The sequence below is a fragment of the Pezoporus occidentalis genome, unplaced genomic scaffold, assembly GCF_034315485.1.
Source record: "Pezoporus occidentalis ecotype Australia unplaced genomic scaffold, CSIRO_AGI_Poc_V1 ctg8, whole genome shotgun sequence".
Classification (NCBI taxonomy): Eukaryota; Metazoa; Chordata; class Aves; order Psittaciformes; family Psittacidae; genus Pezoporus; species Pezoporus occidentalis.
This window is the reverse complement of record NW_026916158.1, coordinates 11710532-11729891: the sequence shown is the minus strand read 5'-3', so window position 1 is coordinate 11729891 and position 19360 is coordinate 11710532. Positions and strand designations below refer to the sequence as shown.

The 19360-nt window shown below is 41.4% G+C and overlaps 1 protein-coding gene across 3 annotated transcripts in view; it reads right to left on the bottom strand.

Moving 5' to 3' along the window:
- The window catches only part of LOC134155587 (calcium-activated potassium channel subunit beta-2), a 148091-nt gene extending 129022 nt beyond the window's left edge, over window positions 1-19069 (bottom strand). Inside the window, exon 1 of one of the 3 annotated variants that reach the window (XM_062602925.1) lies at window positions 18718-19069. In XM_062602925.1, the coding sequence (XP_062458909.1) occupies window positions 18718-18755 (38 nt within the window). In that variant the 5' untranslated portion in view covers window positions 18756-19069. The remainder of the gene's footprint in view (window positions 1-18717) is intronic. The other 2 variants (XM_062602923.1, XM_062602921.1) reach the window with 2 other exon arrangements.
- Window positions 19070-19360: the final 291 nt, after the last annotated feature.

Sequence of the window (19360 nt, the reverse complement as noted above, 5' to 3'; positions counted from 1 at the left end):
ATATCTCCTAGGATCACCTTGTCAGACTATGCTGCAGAAGAGCACCTGCCAATTGCTCCCATCTCTGCACAATACCATAGCTGTTTGCCACTGCACATCTGAGTCCTTCTCATTCCATGGGCAGCATTACATAATTCTCACGCATCGGCATACAAACAGCCACCAGAGATCACGTATAGGCATTAAACACACTTGTTGAGAGGAAGGTTACCAGGTGGAGAGGTTAAAAAGCTATTCTCCAAGGCTTGTGCCTGATCATGCACCATCCCTTCACTAAGCTGGGATTAATATTTCAAAGGAAATACATCTTCCTTTGGGCACTTTCAGAGAGGTCGCATGAACCAGCTGAACCAGACTAAACTTACAAGATATTACTGTCTTCTTGTTTCTTCCTCTCTGCAGTATGTATAGTATTAAACTGCTTATATATGTGTATGTGTACTCTGAGAGACGCAACATGAACTTTATAAGTTCTCATTACTCAAGGATTGACTGCTTACTGTTTCAGTGATCACAGCATATTTGTGGGATGGTGTTAAAGGTTCATCTGGCCACAAAAAATTCATGCTATATCTTGCACATCACGGGATACATACAAAAATATACTGCTAATACAGCATTTCTCTACTGATGGTAAGCCAAAACTACCTTCCTTGGTTGTCCCAGCTGGCATGGGATCAGCTGGGTAACAAACACCTAAAATTTACATTCATTTAGGGCATCAGGAAAGGAGGAACAACACTTTATCTTAATGTAAGGTGAAAATCACAGTATGTCTGCGAAGAGGAAAATTGTGAGGTAGCCCTTGGGAAACCAGGCAGTATTAGTTATTAGTTATTCATTTAGGAAAACCTCCTAGAGGAGAAGCAACTAATATGCTTTCTGGGACACGTTCTAATTTTCCATCACTGGTTAGCGCATTGTGGCAAGCTTATGGTGGTCATGATGTGCTTTGTGATAGTGATCAATATCTAATTAGGCAAATGTTAATTTGTTAATGCCTGAAGCTTTAAGACTCTCCTTCAAGCATCAGCTCCATTTGCATTACTGTTCTCTATGACAAATCACTCGTGTTCTTGTTCTTGACCTACCAGAGTTAAGTCCTATCATGACAATGCCATCGGATCAGTTTAACCTCTTCTTTTTCTCTTTGTGTGAAAAGCTAAACTATACCTGTCATGTAGTCAAAATGTGATTCAGAACGTGCTGCACAGGCTTATTCCCTCTGCTGCAATCCTGTCAGGAAATATGGATGGATAGCCTTGCCTGCGTGCTGGTTTACACAAGAATGAAAAAGATGCTTTTTAAAAAATGCACTTTCTGGTGATCCAGAACTGCTGCAGTTTCCTCTTGCAGCATAAGGAAGCTGTGCCGTCCCCTTCCCTTTCCTCCTGCAGGGAAATGTATTGCTGGTGGTATAGCAGCACCTAGAGGCCCTGGGCCGGAGGTGGCAGAACGGCGGCAAGCTGTCGGGGTATCCTCTGTCCCGAAAAAGCCTGAAGTCGGGAGCACAGGGGGCTAAAAGAAAGTGCTGTCGGGGTCCCACAGAACTCTGGGGTTCAGGGACAGGGTGCCATTTTCCTAGTGTCAGAGGATTCGGGGATGAAACCAGAATGGACCCAACCTTCCTGCATCTCAGGACCATTCTTCCTTTCTGTGTTCAGACCCACTATCTGTGTCAGACCTAACAGACTTACCAGAGCCAATTTCTTGGAGGAATCCTTCTCATCATTCACCATCCCAGCAGGTAGGGAAGGGGAAAGGTCAGCCAGTTTGTACTTCAGATATGCCTCCTTATCTTATTAAACCAGAGGCTGCCTTGTGGCCATACCTGCACCTCCAGCCTGCCTGTACCCCTCTCCCTACCTGCTTCCCCCAGAGCCCCTGCTGCATCCCCAGCTCCTCTTTCTGCTCTGTTCTCCTATATACCTCTGCCACTGCTCCAAGGCAGCTCCAGGCTCCTGAGGAGCAAGTTACCCTAGAGAAAAAGTAAATAGCTCTGCTCCATGGAGGGGATCTATGCATGGTAGAGATCACTGAATAGTTCCTCTCACTATAGTGCAGGTTTTTCCCAAATAACACTTTTTTTTCTGTGTGTATCTGTAGATCTTGATATAATACACTTAAAACTTCTGTGGGGGATTGGTCATGTCCTGATCTTATCCTGACTTGGTTAAATAAGGGAGAATCTGCCATCCATGCTGACGTGATTAGTCATTAGAAGCTCCCCCTCGCTGCTCACTGGAGCTCAGCTGGCTGCTTCTTACAGCTTCTTTTCCAGACACCTTTTTCTGAAATATTCCACAGTTCTTTATGCCTGATATTTTCCTTCCATGAAACTAATTTTGTGTTTTAATTAAATTGCTTCTCTGTCTGACTTTAGCAGTTACATAAATTAAGAAATAAATTTGTCCTCTACAGACTTTTGCCGTTGCTGTAGACCTGAACTGGTGCTGCTTTTTAAGCATTTGTGACAAAATATGCATACTAGAAATAGTGCAGCAATTTAGTATAATGCTATATATGGAGGTAACAACACTTCCTCCAATTAGTCTTAATTTCCTTATTAATATAGTCATGAAGCTCAGCCTGCCTCGGTGTCTGTCTTGGAGAGACGTTTTTGCTCTGTGAGCAAAGAAATGGAATTAAGAGAGGATAAGGAGCTCTGAGGAGAGTCAGGTCAGTCCAACCCTTCACAAGGGGCTGGGGCACATGGCTGAGGTTTATGATTGTAGTCAGTTTCTGGCCAAGGGAACAGGTCTCAAACGTTTGAACACAGGGATGAGATGGCTGTATGTTACCTGCTCTCCAAATAGAGCTCTGCTACTTCTCTTTGGGGAGAAATGAGATAGGGAAATGAGAATCTCTGTCCATTTACTGGGAAAGCTGATGAATACGTTAAGACCTTGCTGGCTTCTGCCTGTCACTGCTTAGGCCAAGGGTGAATTCATCTTATTCTGTGGGTTGAGGCATTCCTGAGTTGCATGGCTCCTGCAGTAAGGGCTATGGCAAAAGCTGAGCTGGTGGAAGGACTCTGCATAGGACAGATGGGAAATATAGCTGTAAACTGATACAAGTTAGATCTGACCAGCTTTTTGTGTGAAGACATGCTTTCCTAACCCTTTCTATTGATCCTAGCATAAATAGAACAACAGAAGGACAGAAACATCCCTTGACACGGGACCTCAGTTCTATGCCACATCCTACTGGCTTTCCTTTTCATGCAAGACCTTCCCTCTGCAGCTTGGGACAATGATGTTACACTGGTGTCTAGGAGGTGCAGCTGATTTTCATATTCCATTTGCACAGGACATTTTACAAATTTATGTGTTAGAAGACAGTCCTGGAATAAAACAGACAATAGTGCCATACCAAAGAGAAAAGAGAATGGAAATAATTTTCACAAGTGAGACAAGTCTCTCACTGCTGTCCCACCAGAGACACCTTGCTTCTTATGCTTTCCTCCTAACCAGTTGCTTTCTTTCACCGTGTTTTTCTTTCCTTCATCTCCTATTACCTTCAAGTTACACAAGCTATGGTTACAAAAGCTTTCATGCAACACAGGTATTACGGAAACTTAGTAGTTTCACCATGCCCTGCCACTACTGAGCTAGGAAGCTAATTCATCACTCTCCTTGCAAGGCTCTCCTTGGGCCTTGCAAACTGAAAGGTAGTGCCTTTAGATGTCAGTGCTTATAATGGTGATTGCATTTTCACTTGCTGGTTCATAATGCTGTTCATGAATTCCAAACAAGCGGAGAACATTTCTCACTCCTGCAGCCGTTTCTGAATCATTTGCCAATCTCACTGGGTACTTTTGGCAGCTTCTCGACACTTCCACAAAAGGTTTTTGGCTGCAGAGGGCGCTAGGGCAGGCTGATGGTGATGGGTCAGGGCACTGAGGTATAATTATGGAAGAAGGTGCCATTCGCCTTGCTCTTGTGCGATAAGCAGCGACATCATGCAGGTCTACAAACTCCTTGTTCTTTAATCAAAATGGAGTATTCCAGCAGGAAGTTGTATGTGGAACCAAGCAGGATAGCAGGACTAGCATAGTACTTAAAGCAAGACAGCAACAAATTTATTGTTAATACATGTATAATGTACATGAATAATGAATAAGACTGTGCAGGTGGAGTGCTTTGAAAAGAACAGGAATGTACACGTACGCTTCAGACTGTTGCTTGCTCTGTTGAGCAGCACCACTGGGAGCTCCCTTTCTTGCTCTTGAGAGCAGCATAATGCAGGGAAGGATGTACCATTGCTACCAGCTTTCAAAAGGATACAACTGGTAGAATGAGGCTTTGATTCCCACTCCCTGATTAGTTTCATTGCCTCAAAACCCTGAGCTCTGTGTCTGGGTGTCTTTTTCTGGGAGAAGAGAGATGGCTCAATCCCATCTTCTTGTCCAACCGCCTCCACCAAGGCACATTCTGCATTAACCAAGGACTTCCTTATCACTGAACCTACAGTGCCAGCACCTAGCTGATATCTTCAAGTGGGAGTCTTTGCTACTGCAGCTATTCTTGACCTATTGGGTAAAAAAAAAGAAGTCTTCTGTGATCTAAGTCTAAAATATGGTCTAGAGGGAGGATGAAGAGGGCTGCAGGAACAGCCTCTTTATTTCTTAACAGATAAAGCTGCATTATTGCAAAAAAAGAAAAAAAAAAGCATGTTTTGTGCAGGCCTAGGCATTGATCTACAGAGAGGCCACATTACTGATGTTGTAAATCAATATATGTGTCTATGAGATCAAGGCCTATGAAAACTGACAAGAGCACTAGCCAGCTGCTGTGTGTCAGCGTAACTCCACAGAATGTGATTTGCACCAGCTGGTCACCTACTGACCATAGGCCAGAAGTGTACGTGTGCCACAGGGTGTGAGCTGCTGCAAAGGAGGGGCCCTATAGAGCTCCACTCACCAGATGCTTCATGGAGTCCATTAATTGCTCAAAGAGCAGATGAGCTGTTTAAATGTTTCCACAGGAAACACCAAAAGAAGCAAAGCATTTGGAGTGGAATTTCACAGACACATCCGGGCAGCTGTGGAGCAGGGCAGTGAAAGGCAGTGGAACAGACTCTGCTTGTACACACCAGTTGATATCAATTATATCTGTTGGACTTCTGCATGCTTCTTTAAAACTTCTGCAGGAGATCAGGCATGGCACTACTTTAACTCTTTGAAATGTGGTAGAAATACTTGTCTGGAAAGCAAGCCAAAAAAATCCACAAAGCACATCAGCTTGTTTTCCAGACTGTGGGCAAGCTGACTTTTTTTTTTTTTTTTTTTTTTAGCAGGTATTAGGTCTGACAGTGCTCTCTTTATTTTCAGTGAAAGGGACACAAGTAATACTTGTCTTGCTCAGTGTCATGAACAACTATTGAAGTCAGTGCAGTCAGCATTGGCTGTGACAGCCATTTCCCTTGTTGAATTAATTCTGGTGTGCAAGATTTCATTAAATACAAGAAAAGAGACATTGAGTGAGTGTTGCAAAGCCTCTCCTAACTGCAGTAATTCCTTCTTGTCCTTTATTTATAAACTGAGAACTGTATGTGTAGCAATAATCGATATCTTTGCAAACTCACAAATAAGAACGATGTAGCCTCCATAGAATGAAAACTTGTATTTCCTATTCTAAAGGTGGAGGTTTGAAGCCAAAACCTCATCTATGGTCTCCCCTGTTACCTCGGTAAGAGCCAGGAATAGAAGTCATTTGTCCTGTACTCCAACCCAACCCTGTAACTCTAGGGCTATTCTCAAGTCTCTTACTCCTGCAAGCCATTATTCTATTAACATGATAAATGAACTGTTAGAAGTGTTTAGTGTTGAATATTTCTAGAGCATAATCATTCCAGGCTCCCTTGGCAGTAGAAACATTACTCTTATGTCAAAGATGGGGAAACTGGGACATAGTGTTCTGTCCAAGCTTGTGGGACTGTTAGGATCAGAGTCCTACAGCTCTAGACTGGCCCCAGGTCAGTCTTACAAACTATGTTGCCTGCCAGTGCTAGCCTCAGCCTGTGAATTAAATACTAGCTTAGCAGAAGAGGAAAGTTAAGCAGTACTGACAAGGGAGACAAGATAAGCTTTTCGATGCGATTTGAAAATTGAGACACAGAGTTGATTAGGTTCATATCGCTGTGTGATCTACAGATGCTAAACAGCTCTGCAGCCACACTGGTGGGAATACTGACCAGATGGAATTAGTCCTCCTGAAATGCAGTAACATGTTACTGCTGCAGTGCTGCTTGGAGGGGGTTATTTTGTCATGGGAGGAAAGAAACAAACCTTTCTCTAACTCTCAAAGTCTTAGGGAAACTTGTGAGCAGCAACTTAGTATGAAATTTTCCTTGACTATTTTGCAAAGAATAGAAGCATGGGGAGACACAGTGGAAAACAAAGTTTATAAACAACCCTACTACTACCACTACAATGAACACATCTATACTGTGAGAACATGTCTATGTTATGATGAGACAACTTGCAGGAAATATAACATTTGAGTGTGCCAAGCCTCAAAGTATGACCACTCCTGTCCCTAGCACATGCAATACCTTGGCTGTGGTTCAGATGTGCAAATCAAGTGGCTGTGCTGACTCTTCAGGACCTGTGGCTGAATGCTACTGGAGCAGATCAACTGTGCTCAAGATATCCTCTTCCAGACAACTCTAGGGAATGTCAGATGACAACAGGGAGGAGTGATCTCAGTCATAGGCTGAGAACCAAAACGTGCTGACAAGTGGTAGAAGCAGTGTGAGAGAGAGATGAGGCTGTGCAAACACCATACACCAAACTTGCAAGATACAAGACAAAGAGGGAGAATTACAGATGCTGAAACATTTTGAATACTAGTTTTCCAAGAATGTCTATCTTTGCTATGATGCTCCCTCTACAATTGCATTATTAATGCTTTGTTATGTGGAATCTAGTTCCAGCTGACTGACATACTGTATCAAACAGGAGACATCACGAATTGGTGTGTCAGTCTGGTGAACTGAAGAGAAAAAATATAAAATCCCTGTTTCTGAAAATTGTCTTAAAAAAAAATAATTAAACCCTACACAAACAAAAATATCAAACAAGCTGCCTCTGTAAGTCATTGCTTACAACTGTATTACCAAAAAACAAGGGTATGCTGCTGAGACAAGGTGGTAAGGGTCTGGATGAGGTGGAGAGGCTGATTTTATTCCCTGTCCTACTGAAGTCCTGATGACATTGAAAGGCAGCAGTGGCAGCTGCTGCTCTGTACTCACATGCATATGCCTGCCGGTTCTGCCTGACTTAATGGGGCATCTGGAGTCCAGGAGGATCACCTCATGGTGAATCCTCTGCATTTTGCATTAGAAAGTATTGTCTGTGGCTTCGTTCCCCTCTACAGACTGCACTATCGCTCAGTAATGGCTTAGGTGGCAATAACCAGCATTGCTTGTGGAGGTTTGCCTGCTCCTTCCAAACTGAAAAAGCATGTTTTGTTGAAATTGAAAATATTAGGGACTATTTGCAAACATCCCAGCTTCCTAGCTTTTGGAAAATCAACAGTTTCTTTGGTTGTGGAAAGGTCTCTCAAAGCACCTGGCCTTTCAGGTGATCTGTTCTGCCTTTAGTATTGTTGTAATCCTGTTTTCCCCATAATTGATCTGCAGAGAGCAGAAGAACTCCTTGTTTTGCCAGCTTGCTGCCAGAGAAGTTCCTGCTGACCAGGGGAGAAACATGGGCTCCAGGACCCCTGGCAATGGCTCTGCTTGGGGGACATCAGGTGGCTGAGGGGGGACTTGAATGCAGTCAGGTTACCAAGGCTTACTGGAAAATGAGCAGTATTTCTGGATGATTCAGAACACTGGTGAATTTATAGGGATCTCCTGCTGCCTCAAAAAGGAGCAGCAGAGAAGAAGGGCTGAGGGGGGAAGGATCAGAATTGATTAAGCTGACAGTTCTGCTAATGTCACTATGGACACAGCCACTTTCCTTTTCTTTGCCACCAGCAACTTAAAAAATAAGATGCAGAGGGAGAGGGAGGGAGTTTCAACGCTAGGCTACTCACAGTGCTGTTGGCGGTATTCAGATGAGAAGCTGGTGGTGTGATGGATGGCCATGATGCAAAAAGATACATAGTGATCGGTGCTCTGGAAATACAGGCAGATTAAGTAGGCTTGTGCCTGACTAGTCTGAAGGTGACTCTACCAAGAGCCAGTTGTTAGATGCTAATTGCTTTTTTGCACTTCTCCCTCCCCCCCCCCCCCCCCCCCAGTATTTGTACTGAACTCAGCTGTGGGTACAACAGTTCTTGCAAATATGTTGGCAGATGCTGCTTTCTCACTTTGGCCTAGATCTGGCACGCTGTCTGCTCACTGGGCACTAGGGTTCACAGGCTGAGAAGAGCTTTTTTGGTCTGATCAGATGTGACAAGGAAATTTGCACTTCAAGCCTTGGAAGAGCTGCATGTTCCAGTTGTCCTGTCTCTATGTCCCTGGTCCTGCACCCCGTGTACCCACTGATTCGCCATTGTACAGGCTGGCTGAATGGCAATCTTGTCACACCATTCTTTGAAGATAAACTAAATTCTCAAATTCTATAGGACTCTTTTTCCAAATTTTACTTTCCTTTTATCAGTCAAGGATGATCTGTATAGCTCTGGCTGAGCAGCTTCAGCTGCATAACCTAGTGTGAGGCTGCATGTGACTGGTTGGTCAAGCATGTGCATGCAAGCTGTTGTGAGATGGAATAAATGCCAGTGTGGGTTGTAATGAATAGGGATAATCTCCAGGTAAGGGATGTGACCCATGATGACTGTGCTCTGTACCTATATCAGGCCTGACGATTGAAACTAAAACCTTTAAATCCACTGTCTTAACCCTAACTCTCTCCTTTAGTGGAAGAGGTGGTGAATGCAGAAATAGTTTCTAGACTGGCTGCTGTATTGTGTGCAATATCCTCAGCACATGGGTCTGTACACTAAGAGTTCATTAGTGGTTTTAACTGTAGTTAAGGACAGCGTCCACCAAACGCTGTATTTCACACAGTGGCTCTTAAATTTCACACTAGACTGCTGGACTTCAACTTCAGTATCCTTCCATCCATTTTCATGGACAGATGCAGAGTAAGTGATGTGTGTTTCTGGTTTTATAAGTTTAATGTGTATTGTATATAGTTAGCTGTGACAGGCAGCTCTGAAAAGAGTCATTCATATAAATATGCAGATATCATCATTTGGATCCGTATCTCCCTGGTCATTATGAAGAGGTGATCTCTTGACATCTTTCAAAACACCATGTCAAGTTATTTCCAAGAAGGTTTCTGCTTGAAAATGAGTATGAAGCTTAGTTTTAATTTTGCAGGAGTTAAACTGAATGTTAATAACATCTCCAACACCAGACTTCACATATAGAACATTATGGATATCTGTCTAGTGTTTCCAATTAGCTAGGGGCACTGTCTTTTTCTGTGTAGTTTTATCCAAGGACAAAAGTAATTTGTTAGGATAGCCAATTGCCTTCCACTCTTGCAGATTAGCATTAGTGCATCCCTACAGGAAAAAAAAATCTATGCTACCTGGATTATGGCAATGAAATTGCTCTAGTTCAGAAAACAGAAAGCTGTTTTATGAACTAATATTTAGAGAAGAAGAGAGAGAGATATACATGAGGGGCACTGCTAAATAGATTTCAGTATTTATTTTTCTGAGACAGATTGTTTTCCTTGTGAAAGGGTAATGTACATCTGCGTTGCAAGGAGTTTCCTTAGACGGTTTAAAAGAAGAGTGAAGCTCTAAGAACAAAGTGAAAATGGAAGAATTATATTGCCATCAGAAGCTCAAAAATGAGACACTTGGGAGTTCAGAGAGCCACCATTAATGCTCTCCTGCCCCTAGAGCATTCCTGTATGACCATCAAAATGACACACATGCAGCTGTCTGGCAGTTTGCCACATCTGTAGGATTGATGGACTCTACTCTGGGGATGGCTAAACCTCCAGCTGTTCAGAATGATAGTTTGCTTCAACAAACGTGCTCAGATGTTTATCTGACCTATCACAAAAGTAGATTATAAATTGTTGCAAACGCTTTTTCAATACCTTTTTCTTACCAGAACCTGGAAACACAGACGGCCATCAAAACCTGAAGGCCTGTCCTGCCTGAGCACTGTTTTAGCATTACATTAGGATCAATCCTAATCTAATGTACGGAGACCTGCTAAAACTGCTGCTGTATTCATGGCTTAACAAAAACGTGTAATAAGGTACACCTTATTAATAATGGGGGTGGGGTGGCACACAGTGGGGCAGAAACATGGGCATGTGTCTCTCTGGCTTGGTGACAGCAGAAAGCAGTCACTAGCTTGTTCCCTGGGGCAATACAGCTAATGCAGTTAACATGGCACAAGCATATACTTTGAATGAATAAAGAGAGGCAAAGGGTGAGTCAGAATATACTCCAGAAGGCAAAGTGAACTCATTAAAGTGAGGAGAAGCTCAGGGACAGAGCTGTGGGTGTGGTAGAACAGTATCAGCCACAGGCTGGGACAGGTGGCAAGGGCTTTATGGGAAAGTAATATTTGTGTGTTTCTGTGCATGCAGCTGAGCCATCAGTGCCTGAAGTGGTTTGGTTCTTGATTACCTCATCAACTTGGGCAATCTCTAAATCAAGAGATTTAGAGCTCTGAAAAACAGTTTAATGATGACTGACAAAATGTAAGCATTGATTTTGAAAACACTGCACAGGTATGAGAAAAGAGCAGGATAACAGAGACCTGTAACTACCACTTGTTTGGCTTTGTTCAGCAAAAGATGAGAGAGAGAGAAAAAGTATCTTCTAATAGTACCATGAATCTTAACAGTGTAAGACACTCAAACCACAGAACATATTTCAGAGCCTCACTTCCCATCCTATGCAGCAGCACACTGATATAGGGATGGTTATTGAGACAATATCTGATGCCTGCAGACAAAATGTTTATTTGATTTTATAAAAGAAGTCAGCTGTAAGTATGGCTCATGAGTGCACACTGGGAAAGAGGACAGATATTTCCAAAGCTACTGCCTATCCCCTTACATGGACATGATTTGACTCCTGCACATACTTAAGACGGACCCATGTCTCAACATGTGAATCTGAACTGAACTCTATTCACAGGTTTTGATTTATTATGAACCTAAGCTTCAAAAAAATCCAACCTTAAAATGAAACCAGGGGATGATTTAAAAAAAAAACCAACAACAAACCAACCCCTCTGGAATAATGGGAGCAGATGTATATATTTCTTAGCAGTGAAGAGCTAAAATGCAGGTATTTTCTGGCTCAGATAAATTTTAGGTTTCCTCTGTGTATAATTGAGACTGTAAGTTTGGAGAAAGACTGCTGTGGGGAGATGAAAGCTCCCTTGCCAGATGAGGACTTGGCTCTTCTTGTTCAAATACACACGTTTTCAAGATTATTTGCTTTGTGATAGACAGCTCTAAATCCAGGACTTTCAGTCTGTTAACAGAACTCCTGAACTTATTAAATGCATGTGCAACAGGCAGAATTTGGGGAAACTGAAACCTGTTGTATGTCTGCCAAAAATAATAGCACAATTGCAAGAAGGAATACCAGATTGGGATACCAAGTGCATTAAGGGCAGGGACACAGGGATTTCAGAGTACCTGGAGTAGATGTAGCATGACCTGCACTTGCAGAACTAGGCTTGAAGCCATGTCAAATCTGTCCCCAAAATGTCTGGCTATCCGGTTGGCACACCGGAAAGTATTACACATTTTGGATCTTCTGCTGTTTAGCTGACCAACTTACGTCACCAGGCTAGTTTTGCAAGGTGTAACTTACTCAGAGGTTAAAATTTTTAAATCAAATATCTAAAATGCAAAACCTTTTGTATTTCAGGAGGAACAAAATTTAGACACAGAAGAACATACTAAAAAAAAAACCAGCAACCAAACCATCAGTCTGCGTTCATCTGAAATTGTGTCTCCTGAATCTGCAGAGCTGGTAGCCAAGCTGAAATCAATGTGTAGCAGTGCTCCAACTTGAAGCAAAGCTTTGAGGAGGAGAAGGTGCACAGGCTGCTGAGCACATCCCTGGGACAGAGCAGGAAGTAGGGCTCTAAGTGTGTGTCAGCGTACAAGGAAAGCAACCAGGCTTGGATAAGCTAAATCCCTGCTTTATGGCTTGGTCTTTCTGCCAAGGAACAGCTTTTGAAAGGAACCATTTCCCTCCCACTGGGCAACTGACTTCACCCAGAGCACCACGGGAGCAGAATGGCAAAGCCCTTGCTCCTTTTCCCAGTGCTGAGAGTAACACACAGACAAGTGCTGCATCGTTTCCAGACAGCCTCCATACCTGAAACTGGTGAGCTCAGTAAGTTGCAAACAGACAGGGCCACGATATACTTAAAAACTGAGGGTTAACTGCATTAGCCTGGGTCATGCTTGAACATGCCAATACCAGCCTTTCATAAGAGACTGAAGTTCTCAGGGCTCAGCTGGAAGGTAAGGTCAGAAACTGATATCTTTTTATTCTAGTTTTTATAATTTCTGCCTCCAAACATACAGAAGTCCATTTCCTCACTTAAAAGTTAGTATTGTGATAGCAATACCAATACAATGGAGGAATACATGTCATTCAAATGGTATCACAGACTAATGTAGGCAACCGTGTAAAATGCTATAAAACGGTTAGTGTTTGCATGCACAACCTCTGTTTTGCTGGGACAGATTTCAGCTTTTTCAGCTGTCTGAAAACACAGACAAAGGCCGGCTGTCCATGTAGCCTGTTAGCTCTCCTCCAGAGCTGGATGACTGCTCATAAAATGAAAGCAAACACTCCAAACTGGCCTCAGCTAAGCCATCCTGCATCACTTCTGTTATCTGTTGACTAATACAGGACCAGCTGTCTAGCCAGTGAAACAGAAGCATTAAATTAGAGAAACTGTAGAAAATTGAGACTGGGAGGCCCCTTAAAGGTCACATGGTCCATCTGCTGCCCCATGGCAAGTTCATCTTTACCTGCACCACTTCTCTCTGGTTTGTCTAACCTGTTTTTCAACATTATCAGTGATGGATATTCCAGAGTTAGCCATCATTAGGTAAAAAGTAAAATATGTACTTCACAAAAAATACAACTGTTTGGCTAGTAGCCTCTTTCTATCTGGTTAATCTGATGTCCAACACATCCACGGTGTAGTTTACTAATGCTTCAAGGAAACATGATGATCCTTTGGGGACATGCAAATCTCAGCACTGGAAAATGGGAGTTACATGCTAACTTCTGCCTGTAAGGTTGTTATTGGTAATGTGCACAGATGAATTTTGGCTAGATGGGATTTTTGGTCTGATGCACTTACGCAGTTGCCTTTAAACCTGAATTGTAACAAATGTGATCAGCCTACAATTCTCCAAGAGAGACTGCACTGTGACAGGGATGGGAGTGTTTGCTTCCAACCTACGCAGGCCAGACAGTCCACATCCTAGCAGAGGATGTTGCTCACCCACTGGCGCTTGCTTTAATTAACATACCAGGGCTTTTTAATCTGTACAAAGATTAAGTATGGCCATAACCCTTTATACATCCCATCTTCACTCCCTTTAACTGTCCTCAGCCTCTCCCAGCATACATAATTTCAGAGTTTACAGTAAAGTTACTCTACTGCCTTCACGTTTCATTGTTTTGCTATTTCCCATGCACATACTGAGAAGTTCTTGCGCCATGGTTTATTACTGATTTCACTGAGACTACTCAGCTCCTTCTTTGCCCACCCAAGGCATAAGGTAAAATGGACTGAACTCTGTGTTTGGTGTGTCCTCCTCTTCTTTTACTTCTATTTTTCATCCTTGAGTACGGTTTTTATGGAGGGGGTTAAAGTGCCTCCCAAAAACCCCACAGCTCAGTGCCACAGCCATTACTAATTACTGTAGTATTCTCCTGGAAGGTTGCCATATGTTCCTCAGCAACTCTCTTCCACACTTCAGGTCCAGTTATTTCTTCCCAGTAGCTCTTGGGAATGGCACCAAATTGCTTCCTGCAACCTAGCATCCTACCAGTGCTATCAAGCTGGCACCCACATAGGGTTCAACCAGTCAGTGCTAGAGTAACAGAAACACATAAGCATACCATTATCACATTATGGACTTTTTTTTTTTAATCTCAAATGTCCACATCTTAATCCCAGTCAAATTAACACAATTCCTAAGCACTCTTGTAGGGACTGCAAGTGGTTGGAAAGGAAGAATGCCTGTAAATGGATGAGATAAAACAACAGGAAGAGTTTTTCACAGAAGAGGCCATTTCAGAGATCATCCTAGGCTCTGCTGCATGGCAGTGTCTCTGAATGCCTTCATATTTCCTTATGAAGATTAACTGACTCTTGGGTGTTACCATTTATTCAGTTTCTGAATTGTACTACTTATAGTATGTTTTAAACATTTTTCCAAAATTCTGTACTTCACAGGAAGATGAAGGAAAAGCCAGCAATGGAACTAGTTAATAGGACTGACTGTCATTCTTATTCAGCATGTATGTGTAAAGTTGTATTAAAGCAGCTCTAAGGAAAATGAGAATCTGCCCTCTTTAACTTGCACTCTTATACAGTTTGAGGAGCCAGCACAAAGCTTGTATCCCCTTCTTGAGTTCATGGAATATAAATCAGAGAATATTAATTCTTTTTCCTATTTATTTATTTTTATTTCTGAATCTGCTTCATTTAATCCTGGGAAAGTCCAGTGATTGATAGTATAAAACTTGTTTATCCATATCAGGTACTGCAGGTTTACCATCAATTCCTGACTTACCAGCAGCTCTCTACATCAGTTTAACTTTCTTCACAACCTCATATTCCAGTATTTTTCTAGTCTGAAGTTTCCTAATTTGCAAAATATAGCCTGACAGATATTGACTATATTGAACAACCTCATCTCTGGCAGATCAAAATTCCCTGTGCCCAGCAGAGCAGACACATACATACTACTTGCTTCCTAACCCAGGACTCCTAGAGTTTCACTTTTTGGCATCACTTAAGAAGCATTAAAATTTGGGAAGCATGCAAGACAAAAGATCTGAGGCTCTTAGGGGTTGCACTGCAGTCTGGGTGTTTGTTGTCTGTTGCTTTTGTTTTTTTGTTTGTTTTTTTTTGTTTGTTTGTTTTCTTTGAACCTTACCCAGAGTACTTGAATATGATGGAATTAGAGTCAGCATTAAACTGCTGGCCTACCACTTATTATTTTTCTCTCCCTATGACATATTCTCCTGACTGGTAATTGCTCTTGTCTGTGTAGATTTGGTTGAGTAAAGCTTTTGTCTGGGTATTTTAAATCTCTCTCAGCATGAAGCCCCAAAGAGAGAGTTAAAGAAGAAGAAATTAAGAGAAGAAATTCCTGGGGGCAAAGAAATTGAACTAAAATCCTACTCTCACACTCAGAACTTTCACATACGCTTTTTAATGTCTGCACATGTATCCAAAAGAACAAAATATCTGTGAGTTACCTTTGCCAGTATTTCTCAACAAATCACCAGAAGCTTTCAATATGCAAGAAACACTGTACATTTTCCCCACTTTTTGAAAACATCACAGTATAATCAGATATAAATAGATTACTCTTGGTTTCAACATAGCTTCATACCGTCCAGGAATAAGGTAGCAGAAAAGCCTTTCAGGTAAAAGCAGAAATTCCATTAAGAAATAACTACTGAAACACTTTCTTTGTTAAGAAAAATTAGCAGTTCAAAGACACTTGCCTTTCAAAATCTCTGCTTTGATTCCTGTCAGGTACAGAAGCAGTGATATATGATATGACATTCATCAGTTAATTTTCAACATAAAATCATGGGATGATTTTCCTCTAATTGAGGGGATGGGAAAGCAAACCTTTTTTTGTTTTAAATAAGCTTGAAAAATAATTTAAATTCTTGTCAAATATCAAGCTGTGGTTAGAAGAAACTGGACAAATCATTTTAATATTTAGTTTTTGCCTGTTCCCATTGTTTTTCTTTTGAAAGCATTTTATTTTCTGCCATTTCAGACTTTACTTACAGGAATATTTTCCCCCTGTTTTTCAGATATCTCCTGTTCACATTTGTCTGCAGACCTCATTATGCCTTCTTACAGCTTTCTTTGGGACCAGTCGGCTCTTCTGCAGTGCCTTCCAATTGAGAGGTTTTCAAAGTGGTTTTATTCTATTTTTTATCTTCCCGTGACTGTTTAGTATTATGCTGGCTTTTTTAAATTTAATAGTTGGCTGCTCTAATGTTTCCTTCTCATCGTTCTCCACCGATTCCCAGCACATTTTTATTTTACAGGTGCATATTGTTTTGTGCATTCTTCTTTGTGTATTATTTTTCTTAACTTCTGGATTGTACAGTTAGCATGAGTCTGTCTTTTTATTTTAGAAATCCAGCTAGAATAATCAAGCAGAGGGACTTGTGAGTAGTAACTGCTAACAGCTGAATTCCAAGGTCTGTGCTCCAGCTGAGAGATCAGGACAGAAGGGGTGACTGGTCTTATTTCACTCTTGAGTACCTCGATGTAGCTTTGATGACTGCAACAGGTTATTTCCATGCATCCAAAACCTGCCCCTTTGGATTTTTACACAGGCTGTGGGCAGTATTTCAAGTTGTGCAAAAAGAGAAACTGAAAAGCCAGTAAAAATACTCACTGGTATAAGTGAGTTTAAAATCAGGCAGTGAAAGTAAGTATATAGGTTTATAATGATCCTACATCCCTGTCTTTTTGTCTGTATCAATGGTTTGAGGTTATAAACATAACCCAGGCCTGTTGTTTGGGTTTGTTCCTGACACAGGACTTTTGCTCTCTTCCCTTATCACCAGTCTGATAGCTTGGAAGTGTGACTGCCTGTTTTTGTCTCAGTGCAGTGTAGGAAAAGCAAACATCTGCAGCAAGAAGCACAGCGAAGCCTTTGGTGGAAGAGGAAGAATGTACTTTGGAAAAGAAAATGTTCAAAAGCAGTCATAGCTGCGCTCTGCACAGAGTGACTCAGCTCTCTGAGCATGGGTTTGCCAACATAAATGCAGTTTAACTCAGTGTTGCCATGAAAGCAATGAACGGACAGTCATATGTTGAAATCTGGGACTACCATGTAATAGCTTCCATCAACTTTAGTGAGCTTTTTGCTGTGGGAAGGGATGAATAAATCCAGTGCATCTGATTTATTATCTTTGCTGTGCTGCCATGTAAGAGCAAGACACTTGCAAGCAATATATGAACACCGAGTCAGGGAAAGTCTCTGCCCCAAGAAGCTTCGGCTCTGCACTGGACAGGAGGTCAGACAGGAGGAGAACAGAAGTCAGAGGTAATGTGACCAACAGAAAGCTAACTCATATATCCCCAGTTCAAGGATGTTTTTCTCTAACACTGTCACAGAGCTAGCATCCTGTGATATGTTACATATCCTTCATGCACCAAAATGCAACTCTGCTTTCTGGTACTTCACAACAGGAGGGAGCATAGTGTCTGGTCTATGTGAACAGAAGAGACTAAACTAAAAAGTTTGTCAATTCTAAAAACTATTAATTCTATTTCTTATATGAACCAGCTTTGTGTTATCTAACCTGCAATTGTTTGCTGTCAATATTTTCCTTGAAAACTTTCAAATAGACATAGGATTGAATGATCACAAAACAGTAAATAACAATGTTTTCTTTTTTGGCAATTGAGTCTGAAAACCTGGCTCTAAAAACCGTAATAGCGCAGTTGAAGACCAGAAACATAACATAGGTGTGCATGCAAAGCTAATGTTAACTTGAGGTTTGACATTAGAAGTATTTATTGAACGGTACAGAAAAAAAACCCAAACAACTCCATCTCAGTAAATTTCTGGATTATTAAAAGATAATTTAGAAAACAGACAGAAGGGGTGTCAAGAATATTTAGTCTTTTATTGCCTGCTCTTGATGCACATGTGGAGTCTTGTTTGCACATGCACCCCTTGCTTCTCTAAACTATTCACCACCTTTGTACAACACAATAAATAAAGAGTTTTCATCCACCTAACTGCCAGATATGACAACCTATGAGTAAAAGAGCTGCATGTCATCAAACTCTGTACTGAGTAATTTTCCTTTAAATACACCATTTTCAATTTATCTCAAAGTCCAGCTTACCTCTGAGTATCTCTTTTTTTAGGCGCTACCACCAAACTGTGTCAACCTTATAGGATTATGAAGTGGGATCACTTACCCTATCAACTCTGCCTTCACATTGATACTTGCAGCAGAGCAGGTGCTGTATTTTATTAGTTACAGAGATTCATTGTGCATCCAGAAACTGCCCTCTGCACCCTGCTTTTATAATAGGATCCAATACAGCTGAGCAAATACAACCTCTATAATATATATGAAATACAGGAAGATAATAGGAGCAGGATATCTCTCCTGTTAGGTACAGTGTGAACACTGAATCAGAAAAACAGAGACGCTTTGCAAGATGAGGGAAAAGGAGAAGGGAAAATGTGTTTCAGGTCTGCCATGAAGGCCTAGGAAACCCTGCTTAAAGGATTTCTGTTCTAACCAACTCTGTAATCCCTACCAAAGGCCGAACGCAATTACAACTTCAGTGTATTTCCATACAAGACTTTAGTTAAATTCTTAACATTACAGTCAAATAGGGGAAAAAAAACCCACAAAACAAATCCAATGTACTAATCATTAGTAACTGCTGAATAATGAACTGACAGTAATTCCCAAGCCCAAACAGCTTAATCCGTTTGTTTCTACTTACCTCCATTTGTCCCTTGGATATTTAAAGCAAAGGCTCATTCTGTCCTGCAGATTCGGTGCTGCTGCTCAGTATTATCTTGCTTGATCATAAAAAGGCTTCTGACCAAAAGGAAGAGGAAAGCAATATACGTAAAACAAACACAGAAGCCCAAGAGGAAAGCTACACCCTAAAGACCAGCACTAATAGCAACTTCGAGACACGGAAAGAGAGAACACTCCCAGTTACAAACTTTTTCCATTGATACATCTGTTACAAAACAATTTTGCTGCAAACTTCTCTTCCTTCTTTCAAGCAATGCTTTACTTTATGTGTAGATCTCAGATAAACTACATGATGAGAGTGTGTATGTGTGGTGGAGGGGAGTTGCTTTTTTTTTCTTTTTTCTTTTGTTTTGGATCAAGCAAGCAAATTAGTGAAATTCAAACTAGAAGCTCAGCTGACTGCTTTAAAAGTGTAATGCTAGGCAGTAATTATCAGAAGGTGCATTTATCCATGTCCATACTTCAAATTGTTTTGTTTTTTTTTTTTCCAAAATTCAATGGAAGCAGAGTCATATTTGAAATAACCACCTATGTGACTTTCTGGACAGAAAGCCTTAATGCAGTGGAGGTGAATGTTTATTTGATTAATAACTTAATTTTTT